We start from the raw sequence: 17130 nt of genomic DNA, 5'->3' as shown, positions 1-17130 counted from the left end.
CGGTTTACTGTAGCCCATTGTCCTAGGGTTGCAAATAGAGTGGCCGACTGGGCTGCCAAATCTCTTAGACTAGGCCATCTTCGACAAAACTAGCTTTGTGCTCCTCCGCAAGCCCTATGGGCTCTTCTGTCTTTAGATTGTCCTTGTTTGGACCTTTGACATTTTGATAATGAAAGAAAGCTTTACTGACCCCCAAAAAAAAGGCCCATAAATCAGAAAGGCGTTGCTAAGATAACATTGTTTGGCTAAGCAACATTCGAAATGAAGGAAATGGAATTGGGATTAAGCACTGATGAATACAGGGACGGATTTTCAGATATTGCCAAATAATCGTGCAGATTTGGAAGAAAAGTCATATTGGCGATAAGAACCCCCAAAAAATTTTCTTGCTACCATTGACATTTCAACAGAAAGAGGATTTTGATTGTCCTCATAATTTTCGAAGAAATGGAAAGAGCTCCTGACTAGCAAAGGCTTGGTCTGATTGAGTTCAATATCGACAGTAACACGTATCAAAACAAACTTCACTGCGGCCTCCTAGAGATAATCCTGATATATGATTTTCAAATCAAGGGTTGAGCGTGGTTGGTATGGATCAGATGGCTGCATTTCGGATGAGAGGGGAGTAGACATTTTTGGTCAATTAGGTCAACGACATTAATTTAGAAGATTAGGCTTTGCTGATCATCATATTCGTAAACAAGGTCAGTCGACTGCCATTACTCTATGTGATAATGACTTGAATAGTTCAAAAGTTTTTAAGATTACTAACCAATTTCCAAATTGTATTGCATTGCATTACATACATGACGGAAAATTCTGAAAATTCATGAGTCTATATCACTTATTTTTGCTCAATTATTTAACAATCTTTTCGAAAGATTATAGTAACTATTAAGAGGTCATGATTCTGAACTCACTCGGAAGGAGAGATCACTTCTCCATTGGACACATGTCGTTAGGTTGCTCGCATGAGTACCGAAATCATGAATTTGGATTCCTTCATCACAGCTCAAGAGCACTCGATTAGGCCGCGCAGACAATCAAGATTTATTACTTGTGTACAAGCACAATTTATCTGTATGTTTTGTCTCTGTATAGTACAATGTAGAAGTGTACCACCATTGTCGCCTCTGCAGCACCTTCCTGCTCACTTGAAAAGTCGGGTTATCGGGTGATGCGGAAGATGTCTTCCACCTTCCTTGTGTCGGCATTCACATACTGCAGGCAACACGTACATCGAAGTTAAACGAGCACGTACACATGATCACCATGAATGCAGTAACATGTAGCCGCTCAATGTTCCAAACTCTACTTGCAGTGCAGGAAATCGAAAACTGTATACGTGGTTTCTGATTTGCACAGCACCACAACAGACCAATACAGGTTATCAATCAATGGACTCATCCATCATAAAAGATAGAATCAGCGGTGACAAAGCGAAAAGGAACGATGACCAAGGGAAGGGCGACCGAGAACTCAAGAGTGCTATGCAGTATGCAACATTCAAAAGCGGGTTACTGCTGACCTCTAGTTGTAACTCTTTCGGAGTCGCATGTCCTCTGAAATAGCCGAATTTAGAAATCCTTATCAAACTCCAGTCACTCGGCTGCAAAAGAAAAATCAATGGGGCTTCACTTGTACAGGTCTTATTCATGCGAGCAACAAAAGGGATAATCCCTGTGTAATCGTATAGATTCGAGCTGAATGATATGAGCAGCAGAACCAGCAAAGAAAGTTATTTATTAAGAGCAAGTGAAAGAATCTCTGGAATTTTGATATTTCATGGCCCCCAAATCAGAAAGCTGTTGTCAAGATGGCATTGTTTAGCTAAGCAGCATTCAACCAATGTAGATGCAAGAAATGGAAACGCGATTAAGCACTGACGAATAAAAGAGCAGATTTCCGGAATATGCCAAAAAATTGTCCAGATATAGACAAAAGGCCAATTTTTTTTTACTATCTACAACTGGTGTGAGGGAGGACAGACTCTAACCTTATCTGTGAATTCATCCAGCCTGAACCCGGCCATACCAATAACCACTTGCACGGGTGCGCTATAATTGCTGTGATCATAAATATCAACCCCACTCTGATCTTTCTTTGGCATAGCTTTACACTCATTTTGGAAAACCGAGCAGGTTCTTTCATAGTTATGAACGTGGCCGAAGAGAACTAGATCAGCCTGTGATATCAAATGGTTGATGATTGTACTTTCACAGGTCAAAGAATTGTTTAACATGAAAACCAAATTAAGAAATGGAAGGTTGCCTTGTTGTCCAACAGCAATGGCTCTACAGCATCAAGAAAAATTGGATCAGCACCTAATCCGTGACCAGAAGTGTACATGGGCCTGTGCCTGCAAGAAGCAACTTTACACTTGATATCTGTTGTCTTGAGAGTTTTTAGTCTGAGAGTCTGCACATTCAAGTAGTAATACTCACGATCACTTAGAAGCAAATGTACTTACCCCATGAAAACTAACCATGGAGTTTTAGATCGGTCGACTGAAGCCATGTCCCCTTTCATCCATTGATACTGACAACATGACATTCCCATGACATAAATGGACAGCTTATCGAGATGCAGATATGATCCCAAAAGGGTTCAGCTCGATCGAACGTACCTGCTCTGAATTCTCGGACCAGTCATGTTCAGTTGAAATCACAGTAAAGTGAACACTGGCTTGTTCAATGGAATACCATGGCTTGTCCTTTGCTGGGGTTGGCATTGGGAAGTACGTCTCGTAAGGAATGCCACATTCCCCACCGGAGTCTGGAGTTATATATCTGGCACCCGAGTCCACATAATCTCTTCATGTAAAAGAAAATTAGAAATCATCTTCAATTCATGCTGCTGAGTAATGTTCGTTCAGCTGTTTACTGAGCCTTCTATTATGCACAGGAAGAGACTCATATTGACCCGAGATAGTTACCTTTCGTGGTTCCCAATTGCAGTCATATAGGAAACTCGGGAAGCGAAAGGGCTGATGTGGTGGAGGAAGAAATCCCACTCCACTAAGAAGCCAGTGGCGTAGCTGAGAAGAAACAGAATCTAGAATATAACCTGTATGTGAGAAAGTTTCTGTGTACTGTAATTGTTGAATCAATCAACTGCAAGCTTCATCATACATCTGTTCAGCCTTCTTCTAGTTCTATCTCACAGAACTCTAAGATATGAAGAAGATCAAAAGAAGAAACTAACAACAAGATCTCTTATTGAAGACTTGGAGAGAAGTCTCAGATCAAAGAGATTCCCTTTTCAGTACACGAACAATCAATTCATACTCCCTCATCTCTTTTACATTTTCCTCAGCCCTTTTTATACTAAGGCTTTCCTTCTTCAACTTCTTTTACAACAGATTTAACAACTCTTATTAACAGAACGATTAATCTTAGCCACTCGTGTAGCTTGATCAGCTTCTGATCTTGGTTTTAATCTGTTGTATAACCAGATCCTTCACGAGGATTGCCAGCTCAGCTTGGATCAAGGATTGCCAGCTCAGTTTTCAGCTTACTCCGAGCTTGCTCTGTTTTTGTCAGCTTCATTCCTCTGCTTCTATCTTGCTCAGTTTTCATCAGGTCAGCTTCTCTTCCTTTATCAGCTTCTCTGTTCTGGCTTTGTTTCTTAACATCCCCCCTCAAATTGGGAATGGGAAGAGCACAGATTCCCAATTTGACTCGTAGATAGGAATGTGTTACCCGTGTCAAAGGTTTTGTAAAGATATCAGCAAGTTGGTAAAGACTTGGGACATATTGGACACGTAATGACCCGAAGATACCTTCTCTCGAACAAAATGAAAATCTACTTCAATATGCTTTGTTCGAGCATGTAAGATAGGATTAGCAGTGAGTGAGATAGCTGATTTATTATCACAGTATAGAGTAATAGGAGATGGAAGGAAGCAACCTATATCTCGCAAAACAAAGCTTATCCATGTGAGATCAGCAGTAGTTGATGCAAGAGCACGGTATTCAGCTTCTGTAGAGGATCTACTAACAGTAGGCTGCTTCTTTGCTGCCCAGGAGATAAGATTTGAACCAAGATATGTGCAAAACCCCGTTGTTGATCGTCTGGTTTCAGCACATCCGCCTTGATCGAGCATCAGAAGCCATAGAGATTCATAGTGCTTTGCGAGTGAATGAATAAGCCATATCGATTGTACCTTTAACATATCTCAGTACCCTTTTTAGTCTATGAAGATCTGCAACCGTAGGTGTCTTCATTTTCTGGCATAGTAGATTTGTGGCATAAGAAATGTCTGGTCGAGTTAATGTAAGGTACTGAAGACCCCCAACTAAACTTCTATATTCTGCGAGATTAGATATAGCTATAGAGTCATTGATCAATATAGTTGGTTTTAACGAAAGGGAGTAGAAATTGGTTTAGACTCAAGCATATGGGCTCGGGTGAGAAGATCAAAGGCATATTTGGCTTGACGAGAGAAACAAATGTCTTTGAGTACGCTGAACTTCAATGCCAAGAAAATAATGGAGTGAACCAAGGTCCTTCATATGAAACTGAAGATGTAGAGCAGTAATAAGATTGGAGAGTATTTGAGATGAACTTCCAGTTAGAATGATATCATCAACATATAACAGTAGGAGGATTGTGTCTGTGCTAGTGTGTAGGATGAACAAAGAAGGATCGGTTGAGCTACAAAAGAACCCATATTCTAGTAGAAAGCTGCTGAACTTGTCAAACCAAGCTCGGGGAGCTTGTCTAAGCCCATAGAGAGATTTTCTGAGGAGACAAACATGATGGGGTTTCTGTGAGTCTTTAAAACCTGGTGGCTGTTCCATATGAGCAGTTTCACTTAAATTGCCATGTAGGAAGGCATTTTTAACATCTAACTGTTGGACTTGCCCTTTGTTTCATCATTGCTATTGAGAGAATAATTCGAATTGTAGCATGCTTTACTACGGGGCTGAAGGTTTACGTGAAATCAAGACCTTCTTCTTGATGGAAACCTTTGGCTACAAGCAGGAAGCTTTCGTCTCTCTAAACTCCCATTAGGTGTAAGTTTTGTTTTAAACACCCATTTGCAGCCAATCACATTCATTTTATTAGTTCTAGGAACTAACTCCCAGGTGTTGTTTTCATACAAAGCATCCATTTCTTCTTGCATTGCTTGATGCCATCCTTCGTGTGCTAAAGCGGACTTTCGACTTTGGTTCAATAGGAACCGATATTCAACTAGACATGCATATTTGGGATTTACTTTAACAATCCCCTGATTTTAATCTAGTTTGCATAGGATGAGTAGACAATGTACCTTGAGTAGTCTCTGATACAGAACTGACCTGTCCTTGTTCTGTATTAATATGAGATGTTGTATTAGAATCTCGACTCATAGACACTTGCTCTTCATTATTTGAATCCATCTGAACTGTTTCAACATTACCGAGTGCATTATCAGGAGTGGTTTGTAGCTCAGCATCAGATATTATATTCGGCTGTGATATATTTGTTGAATTGAGTATGCTGATCCCACTGTCCTGTATTTCTGGCACAATTTGGCTTGATTCAGTATTTGGCAAAGACTGCAAAGATTTAGTTGTCTCATTAACTTGTGACTGAATCTGTTCTGTAGTTTTGGACATAGGAGACACCACTCCTCTTATCCATTGTTTGTATAGATCTGACCCTTGCTGATACTCTGTAGTAGTTATTTGAGTAAATGGAAATACCCTTTCATCAAACACGACATGTCTACTTATATAAACACGTCCATTAGTAGGCAACAAGCATCTGTAACCTTTATGTTTCGCACTGTACCCAAGAAACACACAGATGAGAGATCTTGGGTCAAATTTATGCTTCATATAAGGTCTCAAACAGGGATAGCATGCTGATCCAAAAACTCGTAGATGAGTATAACTTGGTTGCTGTTTATAAAGCCTATAATGAGGTGATTTCATATGTAGTTTTGTTGAGGGAAGCAAATTGATTATATATGCTGCTGTTATAAAGGCATCTACCCAGTACTTTAATGGTACTTTTGCATTGTACAGCATTGCTAACCCCAACTCAACTACATGTCGATGCTTTCTCTGAAATACCATTCTGCTCCGGTGTATAAGGACAAGAAATGTTATGTTTAATGCCATGCTGTTGCGAGATGATTCTGAAATTCAATGCTAGTGAATTCTCCTCCTCCATCACTCGAAAGACTTTGATCTTTTGATCAAGCTGATTTTCAACTAGTCTTTGAAACATAACAAACACATCATATACTTCGACTTCTTTCTTATTGGATATATCCAACTAAAGCGAGAAAAATCATCAACAAAGATGACATAGTAATAAAACTTCTGAACCGATGGGATAGGAGATGGTCCCCATACATCACAATGTATCTTTTCTAGAGGAACATTAGAGATATGGTCGACATAGGAAAAGACAGAGCTGAACTCTTAGCTATTTGACAACTGCTACACATCTTTTGAGCTTTCGAATTACATTGTATTAGCTTTTGAGTTTGCAGAACTTTCACTGTTTTTAGACTGGTATGAGCAAGTCTTTGATGCCAAATATCTTCTCCTACTTCATGTTGAGTCTGAGTAAAGTATGCTTCTGGAGTTCTAGATTCCACTTGATACAGCCCCTTGATTTTCCTTCCTAGCTTCACTGTTGTATGATTGTAATTGTCCTTCATATACACCCCATACTTATCAAATATAAAGGAACAAGGATAGTCATCGTTAATTTTGATACGAAAGGAGATTCTTTTTGATTTCGGGAACAATCAAAACATCTTTCAATGGTAATATGCTATTTGTTGTGTTTAATGTTCCGTTCCCAATGCATGAGATTGATAAACAGAGCCATCTCCTATCATAAGCGTATCATTACCTCTATATGCAGCATAGTTTCGAATCTTACCGGGATCTGTGCGGTAATATGAGATGTGGCTCCGTGTCGGATACCATTCGAACCGCATTGTTCTTCAATATGCATAGCTGCTAATGCGGTTGGTATGTCATCTTCTTGATATGAATTATCAAGCGATACCAGCACCTAAGAGCTGTATGACCTGGTCTTTTCAGATTTGACATTCCAGAGGACCATTACTCATTAGCTTTGTTTCCTGTATGCGCTTATCACCATTTAAGCCTTGTGGTGGATAAGATCTAACACCTTGATATCTCTGAGTAGAGTTTGTGTATGGTCTGAATCCCTGTCCATAGTTAGACCAATTATTCTTACTGATCTGATCTTGTCTTGTTGGATTCAGATTATTCATTCTATTTTGTTGATTTCTTCCTATTCCAGTGATACTATTTCCTCGATCTCTTCTGTTGATGAATTGTCCTCTGCCCGTAATTGTATCTTCCTTGAATACTTTCTCCTTGGCTTCGGGATTAAACTTCGCAAACCTATTTCAGTCTTTCTTTGTCCATAATATGCTAGGTTTGTATTGTATTGATTCACAGGATATGTTTGCAATCTGGTTTCAAATCTTTCAAGCGAGAGATAACTTCATCATATTCGCTGGGGCTTGAGACAAGTACATAGTTGTTCTAAAGGTCTCATATTCGGGACCTAACCCTTCAAGTATACCAAACATCCTAGTTATATCATCAACAAAGGCTTTCCAATAGCATTCAATTGATCACAGATAGTCTTAAATTCTCGAAGATATTCACTCAGAAGTCTATCTCTTTTTCTACACGCCTGTAATTTCCCTCTTAATTCAAATTCTTTTGCTACAGATTTCTGAGTAAATCGATTGATAAGTGCCTGCCATACCTCGAATCCAGTTTCTAACCCAATTATCAAACTCAAGATATTCTCGACCTTTGCACCGCTTATCCATGATGAGATTAAGCGTCTGTTTTTACCCAATCCAGGTGATCAGGATTCATCTCTTCCCCAACCTCGTTTGTATCATTTTTGGAGGAGGTAATGTTTCACCATTAATGAAGCCAATTAGATCTTGACTTTTGAAACCGCTAAATTGTGCTTGCCATAATAGAAAATTCTCTTCATTCAGCTTGATTGTAACAAAGTTTGCTATGTTCACATGGATAGGAAACGGATACTTCTGCAATCTAGTTGCCATTATATCTTCAGAAAAACTTTGAAGATTCGAAGAAACACTCAAGTAATATTTCAGAAGATCTTATCCAGAATCAACCAACTCTTCGTATTGTCTTGCTCATACAATCTCTATATAGACTTTCAGTAATACAATCATTAGATCTACAATTTCCAGGAAGAGAGCTCGATACCATGAGAAGAAACAGAATCTAGAATATAACCTGTATGTGAGAAAGTTTCTGTGTACTGTAATTGTTGAATCAATCAACGCAAGCTTCATCATACATCTGTTCAGCCTTCTTCTAGTTCTATCTCACAGAACTCTAAGATATGAAGAAGATCAAAAGAAGAAACTAACAACAAGATCTCTTATTGAAGACTTGGAGAGAAGTCTCAGATCAAAGAGATTCCCTTTTCAGTACACGAACAATCAATTCATACTCCCTCATCTCTTTTACATTTTCCTCAGCCCTTTTTATACTAAGGCTTTCCTTCTTCAACTTCTTTTACAACAGATTTAACAACTCTTATTAACAGAACGATTAATCTTAGCCACTCGTGTAGCTTGATCAGCTTCTGATCTTGGTTTTAATCTGTTGTATAACCAGATCCTTCACGAGGATTGCCAGCTCAGCTTGGATCAAGGATTGCCAGCTCAGTTTTCAGCTTACTCCGAGCTTGCTCTGTTTTTGTCAGCTTCATTCCTCTGCTTCTATCTTGCTCAGTTTTCATCAGGTCAGCTTCTCTTCCTTTATCAGCTTCTCTGTTCTGGCTTTGTTTCTTAACAGTAGCTTATGTCTCCAATATGGAAGATGGCATCGACATTGCCGGAGTCTACATCATCCAACACTGCCTTAGCCACCAAGACTGATCCTGGCTATAGAAACATACAAAGTCGCATGTTAGGAGACCTTCATAATCAGGAGTTTGAATTCTCACAAGCAGCTTAGTCTGTGCCACTTCAGTTAATTCAGATGAATGTGACGTGCTAATAATATTTCTTGAAGAGCAGGTTTTCAAGATGATACTCCACTCAAATCGTGCCATGTTTTGTCCCTTCCATTAGCATTTCTCAAAAATTTGAAGGATACACCTTCCTCTTAGAGTATACCCAGCTTGGATAGCATCATTTCAATGTTGCCTTTAGAAATGCGACTTTTCATTCTATGGAATGCATGTTTACCTGAATGTAGTGCTCGACTGTATCATCCAGAGGGGCTTTTCCCATATCCCCATATGCAAGAAATTTGAGTTCATTTGATCCTCCTGCAGGCGGTGTCCTGAACTGAACTTGTTTGCTCCAACCAACTGAATCACTGGATATTGTAAAAGCATTATCAAAACAACTCGAATGTGCCAGCAAATAGTATAAATTTATTGATCAATTCGATTTCCAATCATCTAAGTGATGCCCAAAAAAGATGGATTATTCCGTCTACTTCCAGTTGCCACAACTGCAGTGTCATGCAATATATAAGTCCAATGTCATGATAACAAGATTCTCCTTTTAATTGAAAGCCGTATACCCAATCCTCTCTCAATCAGACATGCAGCTACAATACATCTTTAAGGACTAAGGCATATGGAAGTATTTGCCGGTGCTCCATCATCTACCTAATGTTGTGAATTCATAGAAAATGATTGTAAAGAACAAGTGCATATCAATTCATTCACATTTACTGCAGATTCGATGACCCTGCATCAAGTAGACATGCCAGAGATATTGCACTATGCTCAGCAAGAATACCTCAAGCCGATCTGAAACCCATTGGTCTCATAAACAACATGCTTCTGTCAAAAGATTCTACCTTCCGTATTTGTAAGAATAAGAGGTAGAAGGTTGCAGTCCCGTCATCACGGCTGAATGAATGTAACCAGGGTCATGCCAACCAAAATCTTTGGCAGGACTGGGCACCACTTTACCTGTCAAAAAACAGACCAACAAAACTAAATTCAGTGAAGGATTAGTCTTTATGGGGCATTTAAATTGTTTTGCGTGCAACAAAGTAAGTCCTAATGCATTTACAGAATTTTCAAGGAAGGGTTCGAGGTTAACTCACTGCACATATCATCTCGTGAGAATGAACTAACTTCGGAAGTTTGTGATCTCCCATCTCCATATTGTACCTTTTGGGGTTCCTTGCCTCCGCTAACCCATGTAATCCTCATCTGCAGATTAAAGCATGTAAAATTAGCATTTGCAATCTGCATTGCTTTCAAGTGTTTTATGCAAAGAGTTATTCCACACTCAGGCGCAATGTGTCGTGCAGGCATAGTACCACTGACTTCATTGGCTAATGATATAATTGACATTTTTCATGACATCCATAAAGCCAAATGTTGGCAGCACGACCCGTGCGAGCTCTGCACACCAGTTGGTAGCTAATTGAGTGCTTACCGAGGTCCCGGTCGAGTCAATGCTGGAGAGATGGCCATAGAGCGGTTGGTTCGGGTTAGCAAAGGTCAAAGAGTTCGATCTCTTCAACACGCATGGTATGGTGAATCCTCCGGCGAACAGCACAAACTCAATGTCGGTTCTGATGTTCACAACGTGAAACGTCAAGGTGCTGCCGCATGTGGTCAACACGCATTGACCGTCTTTGTATTCCTTGCACTCCTTCTTCTTGCAGCTCAGATAGTCCGGATCCCTGCTCAAGTATTGTGCCTGAAAATGATGCACATAAGCGTACACCAAAAAGTTGAAGTGGAAAAGGTTCTCCTAGTCTCAAACTAATTAGACAAGTAATGGTAGGTATGCTAGAAAATTTACGGAATTTGGCACATTGCCAAAAAGAAAAGATACAGGTATAATACAACGGGTTGTGATAAATGAAATTTTAAAGCATTTTTATAAAAAGGACTTGCTTAAATATTCCAAATAACAGAGTTTTTTTTTTTTCCTTCCAAATAACAGAGTTACACGCAGCATTTTATATGTTTCAAAAATACAAAAAATAAAATAAAATTGTAAACCTTTCTTATTATCTAGCATTACTAAAATTAGAGTTACATATGGAATGTCTCCATTTGACTAATAAAAATCCAACTCCGAGAAGTATCTTCGTTATTTTCCTGCATTCAACAAAGCTCAGTATTTTCATGGTCAACGGAAAAAATACATACTTAAATTCTGGAAAAAAAGTTACGTAATTTTTTAAAGGACGGTTCAATAAGTCAATTACTTATTTGTTGAATAAAAAATACAATCATAAAAGAATTCAATAAAGAGCCTCGCAAAAAAATGTGAACCAGAGCCAAATCTGACTTTATGGATTGAATCTTTAGCAGATTATAGAATGAAGGACTCTTTTTTTTTTTTTTTTTGGTAAAGAAATGAAGGACTCTTTTGATTCTCTTTTGAACCCAAAAAGAGACGCTTTAACAAAAATAAAAATAGATTAAAAATAAAACTGACTCCTATTTTCTCCTCGTCTTCCGAGAGAATGAAGACTTGGCGAGGAGTATTTTAAACCTTAAAAGCAGCGACAATCTTTAATGTTTGAGGTTGTGTTGACCCCGGCGCCTCTAGGGGAGCAGCAATATGGGCTGTGTCTGACTGTCGACGAAGGTTTGTGTTCTGTTGCTTTTCCGCTTTGCTAAAGTATTTCAACATACATACATACATACATACATACATTTGTGTATTCATTAAATTAAGTTGGTGGCACTTAGATAAAACGAAATGTTTGTTGAATATTTTGAAAAATAATATCAATTTCACATACTTTTCGCATTTTAATCGATTTCATCTACCACCACAACATAATCATATAGTCTATCGAGTATATTGGTTTTTTTTTTTGTAACTCGATATGTGCCTAACCAAATGAAATATGACGTCGTTACGTGAACGCTATGTACTCCATGGCGTCACTTTGTTGGTCGATCATATGAGGACTGAACCAAGTCTTGGCAAAAGGTGTTCGGCAATGCGCCATGTGATTTCTTTTTCAAGTGCCTTTCTGTTCAGCCCATGTGGGTTCCACTATTTTCTCTAAAGCCCCTCACTATTTTACGTTTCTATTACTCATCAAGAAGAAGATAGATAAGCCATCAACAAGGCATGATTCAATGGTAGATAAAATCACCTTGACAGGATAATGGCATAGGAGAGGAAGATCAATGAGATCACCAGTCTGTACATACATAATCTTGTTCAGTGGACAATACGAGACGCTGCAACCCAAAAAAAATCACAAGAAGATGAAGGAACTTGAATGAGTAACCTGCTCATGTGTACCAATACGTTTCAAGGACGAACGAATTAAACATCAGGATGACTTACTCAGCGTCCGATGGAGAAATCATGGCAATCCAGTCGTTGTCCGCTGGAACCAGGACCCCGGTTACATTAACTGTAAGGTACTCTTCATCTCCCATGGTGGCGTTGCCACTGACATTAATTTTGAGATAAGGGTTCCCATCGCTACACTCGAGAATTCGCCTTCTATTCAGCAATCGGAACTCAGAAATGGCGGTGTAGTTGAGATGCTCAAGCACGGAGTCGACCACCAAAGGGTGCAAGTTTGATGGTGACAACGACGACGACAAAGAAGAAGAAGAAGAAATGCACGTGAAAAGGATGATGGGAATGGAAACGATCGCGATTTGTGTTGGAATGTGGAGTTCCATAATGAAGAAGCAAAATGCCTTGGATGGATGAAGACAAAGGCCTTCGTCGTATAATTACAAGAAAGAGAGGTATGGTTTGGTGGAGAGAGAGAGAGAGAGGGGGGGGGGGTTGTTGAATGTTTAGGATCCAACACCTATGGAAGTAAATCAGAGATGTATGCTTTTTATGGAGAGGAGGATATTATATATCTTAAAGAATAGAAAACAATTAAGGCTGCGTTTGGTCATATGAATTTATGATCAAAATAGGGCTAAATAGAATAAAATTTTAAATCTACGAATTTTGTTATATCATATTCATTATTTCGTGATTACAATAAAAAGTTAGATTTATTTACATCATTTTGTGTATATTGTTTTATATAAACAGCATATTAATATAAATGAACAAAATTTTTTACAAATAAAGATGATAAAAATCTCCCATGACGCTGTTATCTACTTTATTTCTATTTAATTTTTTGTTTTATTTTCCACTTTTTAAAATTAATTTCTTTTTTTATTTCTTTCTGCCCCTTCAATCATTCTATGATAAAATTTTATTAGATAGTAAACTATACTAAGATACCTAAAATACTAAAATATGGGGAAAAGTGCTAAAAAAAGTCATAAACCTTTTGTTTTTGTGCCAATTTAGTTCTAAACATTTTTACGTTGTGCCAATTTAGTTATTTCTAGCCAATTTTGGCCTGATTTTACTAACCGGACGCCGCTCGGCTGATGTGGTTTGATCAACGCTGGCGTGGACAATTTCTAATAATATTTTAATATTTTTAATATTTTTAATATTTTTAATATTTTTCTTTTTCTTTTTTTTTTTTTTTCTCCTCTTCTTCCTCCAGCCGGTCATTGGACCTCGGCGACCAGCCGAGGCGACGGCCGGCGAGGTCGATAGCGAGGTCAAGGTATATTAAAATTTGTTAACAATTTTGTTATTTTGAATTTCTTATATTAGGATTCAAATATTATTTATATTAAAATATAATTTTAATTTTGTTAATTTAAGAAAATTGTCATTCGCGGAAAATAAATTTCCTATTATGGATGTTTGTCTTGAGCAGACATCAAACGTGGGATATGATAAATTTTATCATATTTTGAATTTTATCTTAACTACTAAATAGCCTAAGAGGATACCATGTTTATTTCTTGCCGATAGTTTATCACTTGTCCGATAATGTATTAATTAGGAGTGAGTTTTATTAATTCCAAAAGTTTAGTCCAAACCTTAGATCTGTTATTTCTATCCAATACCAACTAAATCAGCTTCTTCTAGTAGCCAGGTACCTATTGATGATTTTGTGTTCATGGTTAATGTCATTTCGAATGGATCAGCCTATGCAGTTTCTTCCACTTTGGCACTTTGCACGTCGAAAGAACCATAGGAAGGCATCAAAGTCAAGTAATTTGACGAGGGTTGATATGAATGCACGAGCATACAATAAATGCATTTTGTCTAGATATTAAAGAAATGAACATTTCCTTTAGATGCTCTTAGGAATATTAGGTGTTGTGGAAGTTAATTGAGGGATTGCTGACACCTGAATTTATACTCACTAAATCATACACTGCATAAAAAATTAGGGATCGAATTAATATTGTGCATTCACATTGTTTACATTTTTTCATAAAGAGCATACTATTTTACAAATGATTCGGTGGTGATAATGTTAAGTGTGGGAATTGAGATGGGCACAGGATAATGATTGACTGAGGATCATTAAATTCAAGCGATGGACAAAATAGGACAAGCAATGAGTCCGGATAAGGGCTGAAGATTTGATTGCAGTCGATAATGAAACAAATATGGTTCAAAAAAATATATTTGAACGGAGAGAATATTGAGGAAAGAATCGTGAATGGGCTGGTGAGATATAGAGAAGATCGGAAACTAAAAGTTTACGGTCAATTCAAGTTTCAATTGGTGGCAATCATTCTTCGGTCAAACACCAGAAAAGGGAAAGAAAGAATTTTTGCTTCCAACTTGCAAGGACATAGTCTCAGTTGATGCAGCCATAGAAGGGGATATTGAAGGACAAAAACCAAGACGGAAAGTTCACATCGAACGTCCAGGAGGTCCAGCGGGTTCTTGAGCAAGCCTTGGCGTCTCTGGTCCCCAGCGAAGCAGCCCAGTCCCAGCGAGCGATCGTTGACGACATTTGCGGCACCAGGCCAATCCCGGCGATCCTCGAGCCGCCTCCATCAAAAGACATGACTACAGTCGTGCCTATGCTGTCAGCGCTCACGGCGACCACTAACCACAGCCCCAACGGGCCTCCCAGCCACGCCCGGTATTTTAGAGCGACCTAAGTTGCCCCTCTAGCAGTGGTAAGCTCGACGAGTGCTGCATTAGACAAGCACCCAGTTCCCTCGACACCCATACCGTCCTGGCGAGCCACCATAGTTGCTGCTCGTTACTGTCCCGCTTGTTGATTTCCTCCACGCCAATCCCCAGCGTCGAGCATCCCGCCCCCTCCTTGGCCGACTCTTGTCCTCGCTGGAATCTCTTACGTTGCCTCCAATCTTGGCGATTAACTTTGGCAAATCCTAATTCGAGGTAAGCTGCGGTGGGTGCAGTTTTGATATATAGTTCTCGACGCATGTTATTCAAAAGTTAAGCCTTCGGTTGTTTTAAGTACCTCTTACGCTTTTCTTGCATTAGTCGAGGCTTATTAGGGTGCCGGAACTTTGGGCCTAAAGGTCGGGTCCTTAGTATCGCCTCATTGCATGGACCGTGATCTATAATATATGGGCATGGTTAACCTAAATATATCTGGTGTGCATTGAGATAATATGTCCTTGAATTCTAGCAATAACGTTGATTTAAGATGTATGTTCTGATGCCATGCGGAGATTAATGACCCTCCCGCATATAAAACATGTCATGTTTAGGGTTTAGAACGCAATCTTAATTTTAGAATTTTCATGTTTAGGACAATGCACGTTAATTTTAGAGCTCATATAGATTTAGAATAATTCATAGCTTTCGTTAAGTAAGAATCAAATAAAAAAAAATATATCATTAGATCTACACAAGGATTGCATACAGAATTCATAACATGCATGTCATACATTGCACATCATTTAGTGAGTCGTGATTTAAAGTTAATGCTTTAGAAAAATTATATCATGTTGAGTAATCAATAGCCGCATTACATGTGACACCCCTATTGCATAGAGTTCATATAGAACTTCATTAAACTATTAGTAGCGGCTCTAAGAACTGAGTTTAAATGCATATTGGATTGATTATCAAGTTGCAATTAGTAGATTTTAGGAAGCTAGTGTTAAACACGAGCGATTGTCTCATGAGAGCAACATTCGTTCCTATTTAGTAATCTAGCTTTTCTAGTTCACCTCTCGAGAAGGTCGCGATAGGAGTAAGAGAATGGTGGAAAAACCACAACTTCAATTGATTGCTTCTTGTATATTCTTCATCCTTGTCAAGAGGATAGTTGCTTTTGTCTTCAATAAAAGGCCTCGAAGTAATTTTGGTAACCTGTCCCCTCTGCAGAGAGCTTTGAGCTTCTTGCCTTCATAATCTCCATGGCCTGTAGAGTACTGGCATCAAAACCATCATATTATATGCCCTTAAACACACCACAGTAAACCATTGGGGGTGGCTACCCTTCCAACATGGAATGGGGAGGTGAGGGGTTCAAATCCCCACCTTCTCAGGGAGGGATGGGGTGGGGACGCGTAAGTTTCAGGAGTGGGTTTCGACTCTCACGCCCTGCAAGAGGTAGGGCAAAAGTCTGAGAGTGAGTGTAGAGTAGGAATAGAGTAGGACTGACAAAAAAAAAAAAAAAAAAAACACACCACAGTAGGATTTGCATTGAACCATCCAAAGATTGACACATGGTGAATCTGGGCCCACTTTTCAGATCTTTTCTCTGTCCTTGGTTACCCCCTTTCTATCGTTACTCTGTCTTCTCTCACTATTTTCTTCCTTGTCTTTCTTTACTTTAGAGACCATGGACGACGCTCTGTATATTGCAGTGTTACAACCAGCCATGGACAAACCCTATATTTTCAGATCTATTTGATCATCGAGGTTCCAATTCACCGTCTGCATCTCACGAACCATGGATTTCGCCAAGTGCTTCACTGATCGTAGAGCGTAGTGAATGACTTGGACGAAGTGGGTTGGGCTCAAAGTTTGAAGTTGTCGAACAAAGGCAATACGCCGCTCGCGCTACTATAAACTTCATCAACACGACTTCACGAAGGAAATTGTGATCAATCATTCCCTCTGGAAAGAATTTCGAACATTGCCGACAAGAAAAATGTCTAGCTAGGATTGAGTTGTCGTTGCAGCCGCAACTACGTGAAAGGCTGAGACAAGTCAAATGATAAGTAAATCCTTAACCAGAGGTATGGAGTGATATGTCGTGACTCGATGATTTTCAAATTGACAATTGAGCATGGTATGAATGGATTGGATGGCTGTTTTTC

At 38.9% G+C, this 17130-nt stretch overlaps 1 protein-coding gene and 1 long non-coding RNA gene across 2 annotated transcripts; one reads left to right on the top strand and one right to left on the bottom strand.

Annotated features, from left to right (window-relative positions):
- Nucleotides 1-1167: 1167 nt before the first annotated feature.
- LOC120288715 (probable inactive purple acid phosphatase 27) lies at nt 1168-12675 on the bottom strand. The gene is made up of 14 exons (XM_039302827.1): nt 12329-12675; nt 12132-12219; nt 10442-10708; nt 10104-10212; nt 9852-9966; nt 9227-9359; nt 8839-8920; nt 2936-3041; nt 2627-2813; nt 2471-2538; nt 2272-2359; nt 1997-2185; nt 1529-1609; nt 1168-1221 (listed from the first exon to the last, which is right to left on the bottom strand). Exons 1-14 carry the CDS (start codon nt 12673-12675, stop codon nt 1168-1170), a joined length of 1914 nt encoding a protein of 637 aa, XP_039158761.1.
- Nucleotides 3045-8831, top strand: LOC108956849. The gene is made up of 3 exons (XR_005546940.1): nt 3045-3581; nt 7854-7905; nt 8652-8831. It is a non-coding gene; the product is annotated as an uncharacterized LOC108956849 (long non-coding RNA).
- Nucleotides 12676-17130: the final 4455 nt, after the last annotated feature.

This window comes from Eucalyptus grandis, chromosome 10 (genome assembly GCF_016545825.1).
Source record: "Eucalyptus grandis isolate ANBG69807.140 chromosome 10, ASM1654582v1, whole genome shotgun sequence".
Classification (NCBI taxonomy): Eukaryota; Viridiplantae; Streptophyta; class Magnoliopsida; order Myrtales; family Myrtaceae; genus Eucalyptus; species Eucalyptus grandis.
The sequence above is the reverse complement of the archived record's forward strand: the minus strand, read 5'-3'. Positions and strand labels throughout refer to the sequence as shown.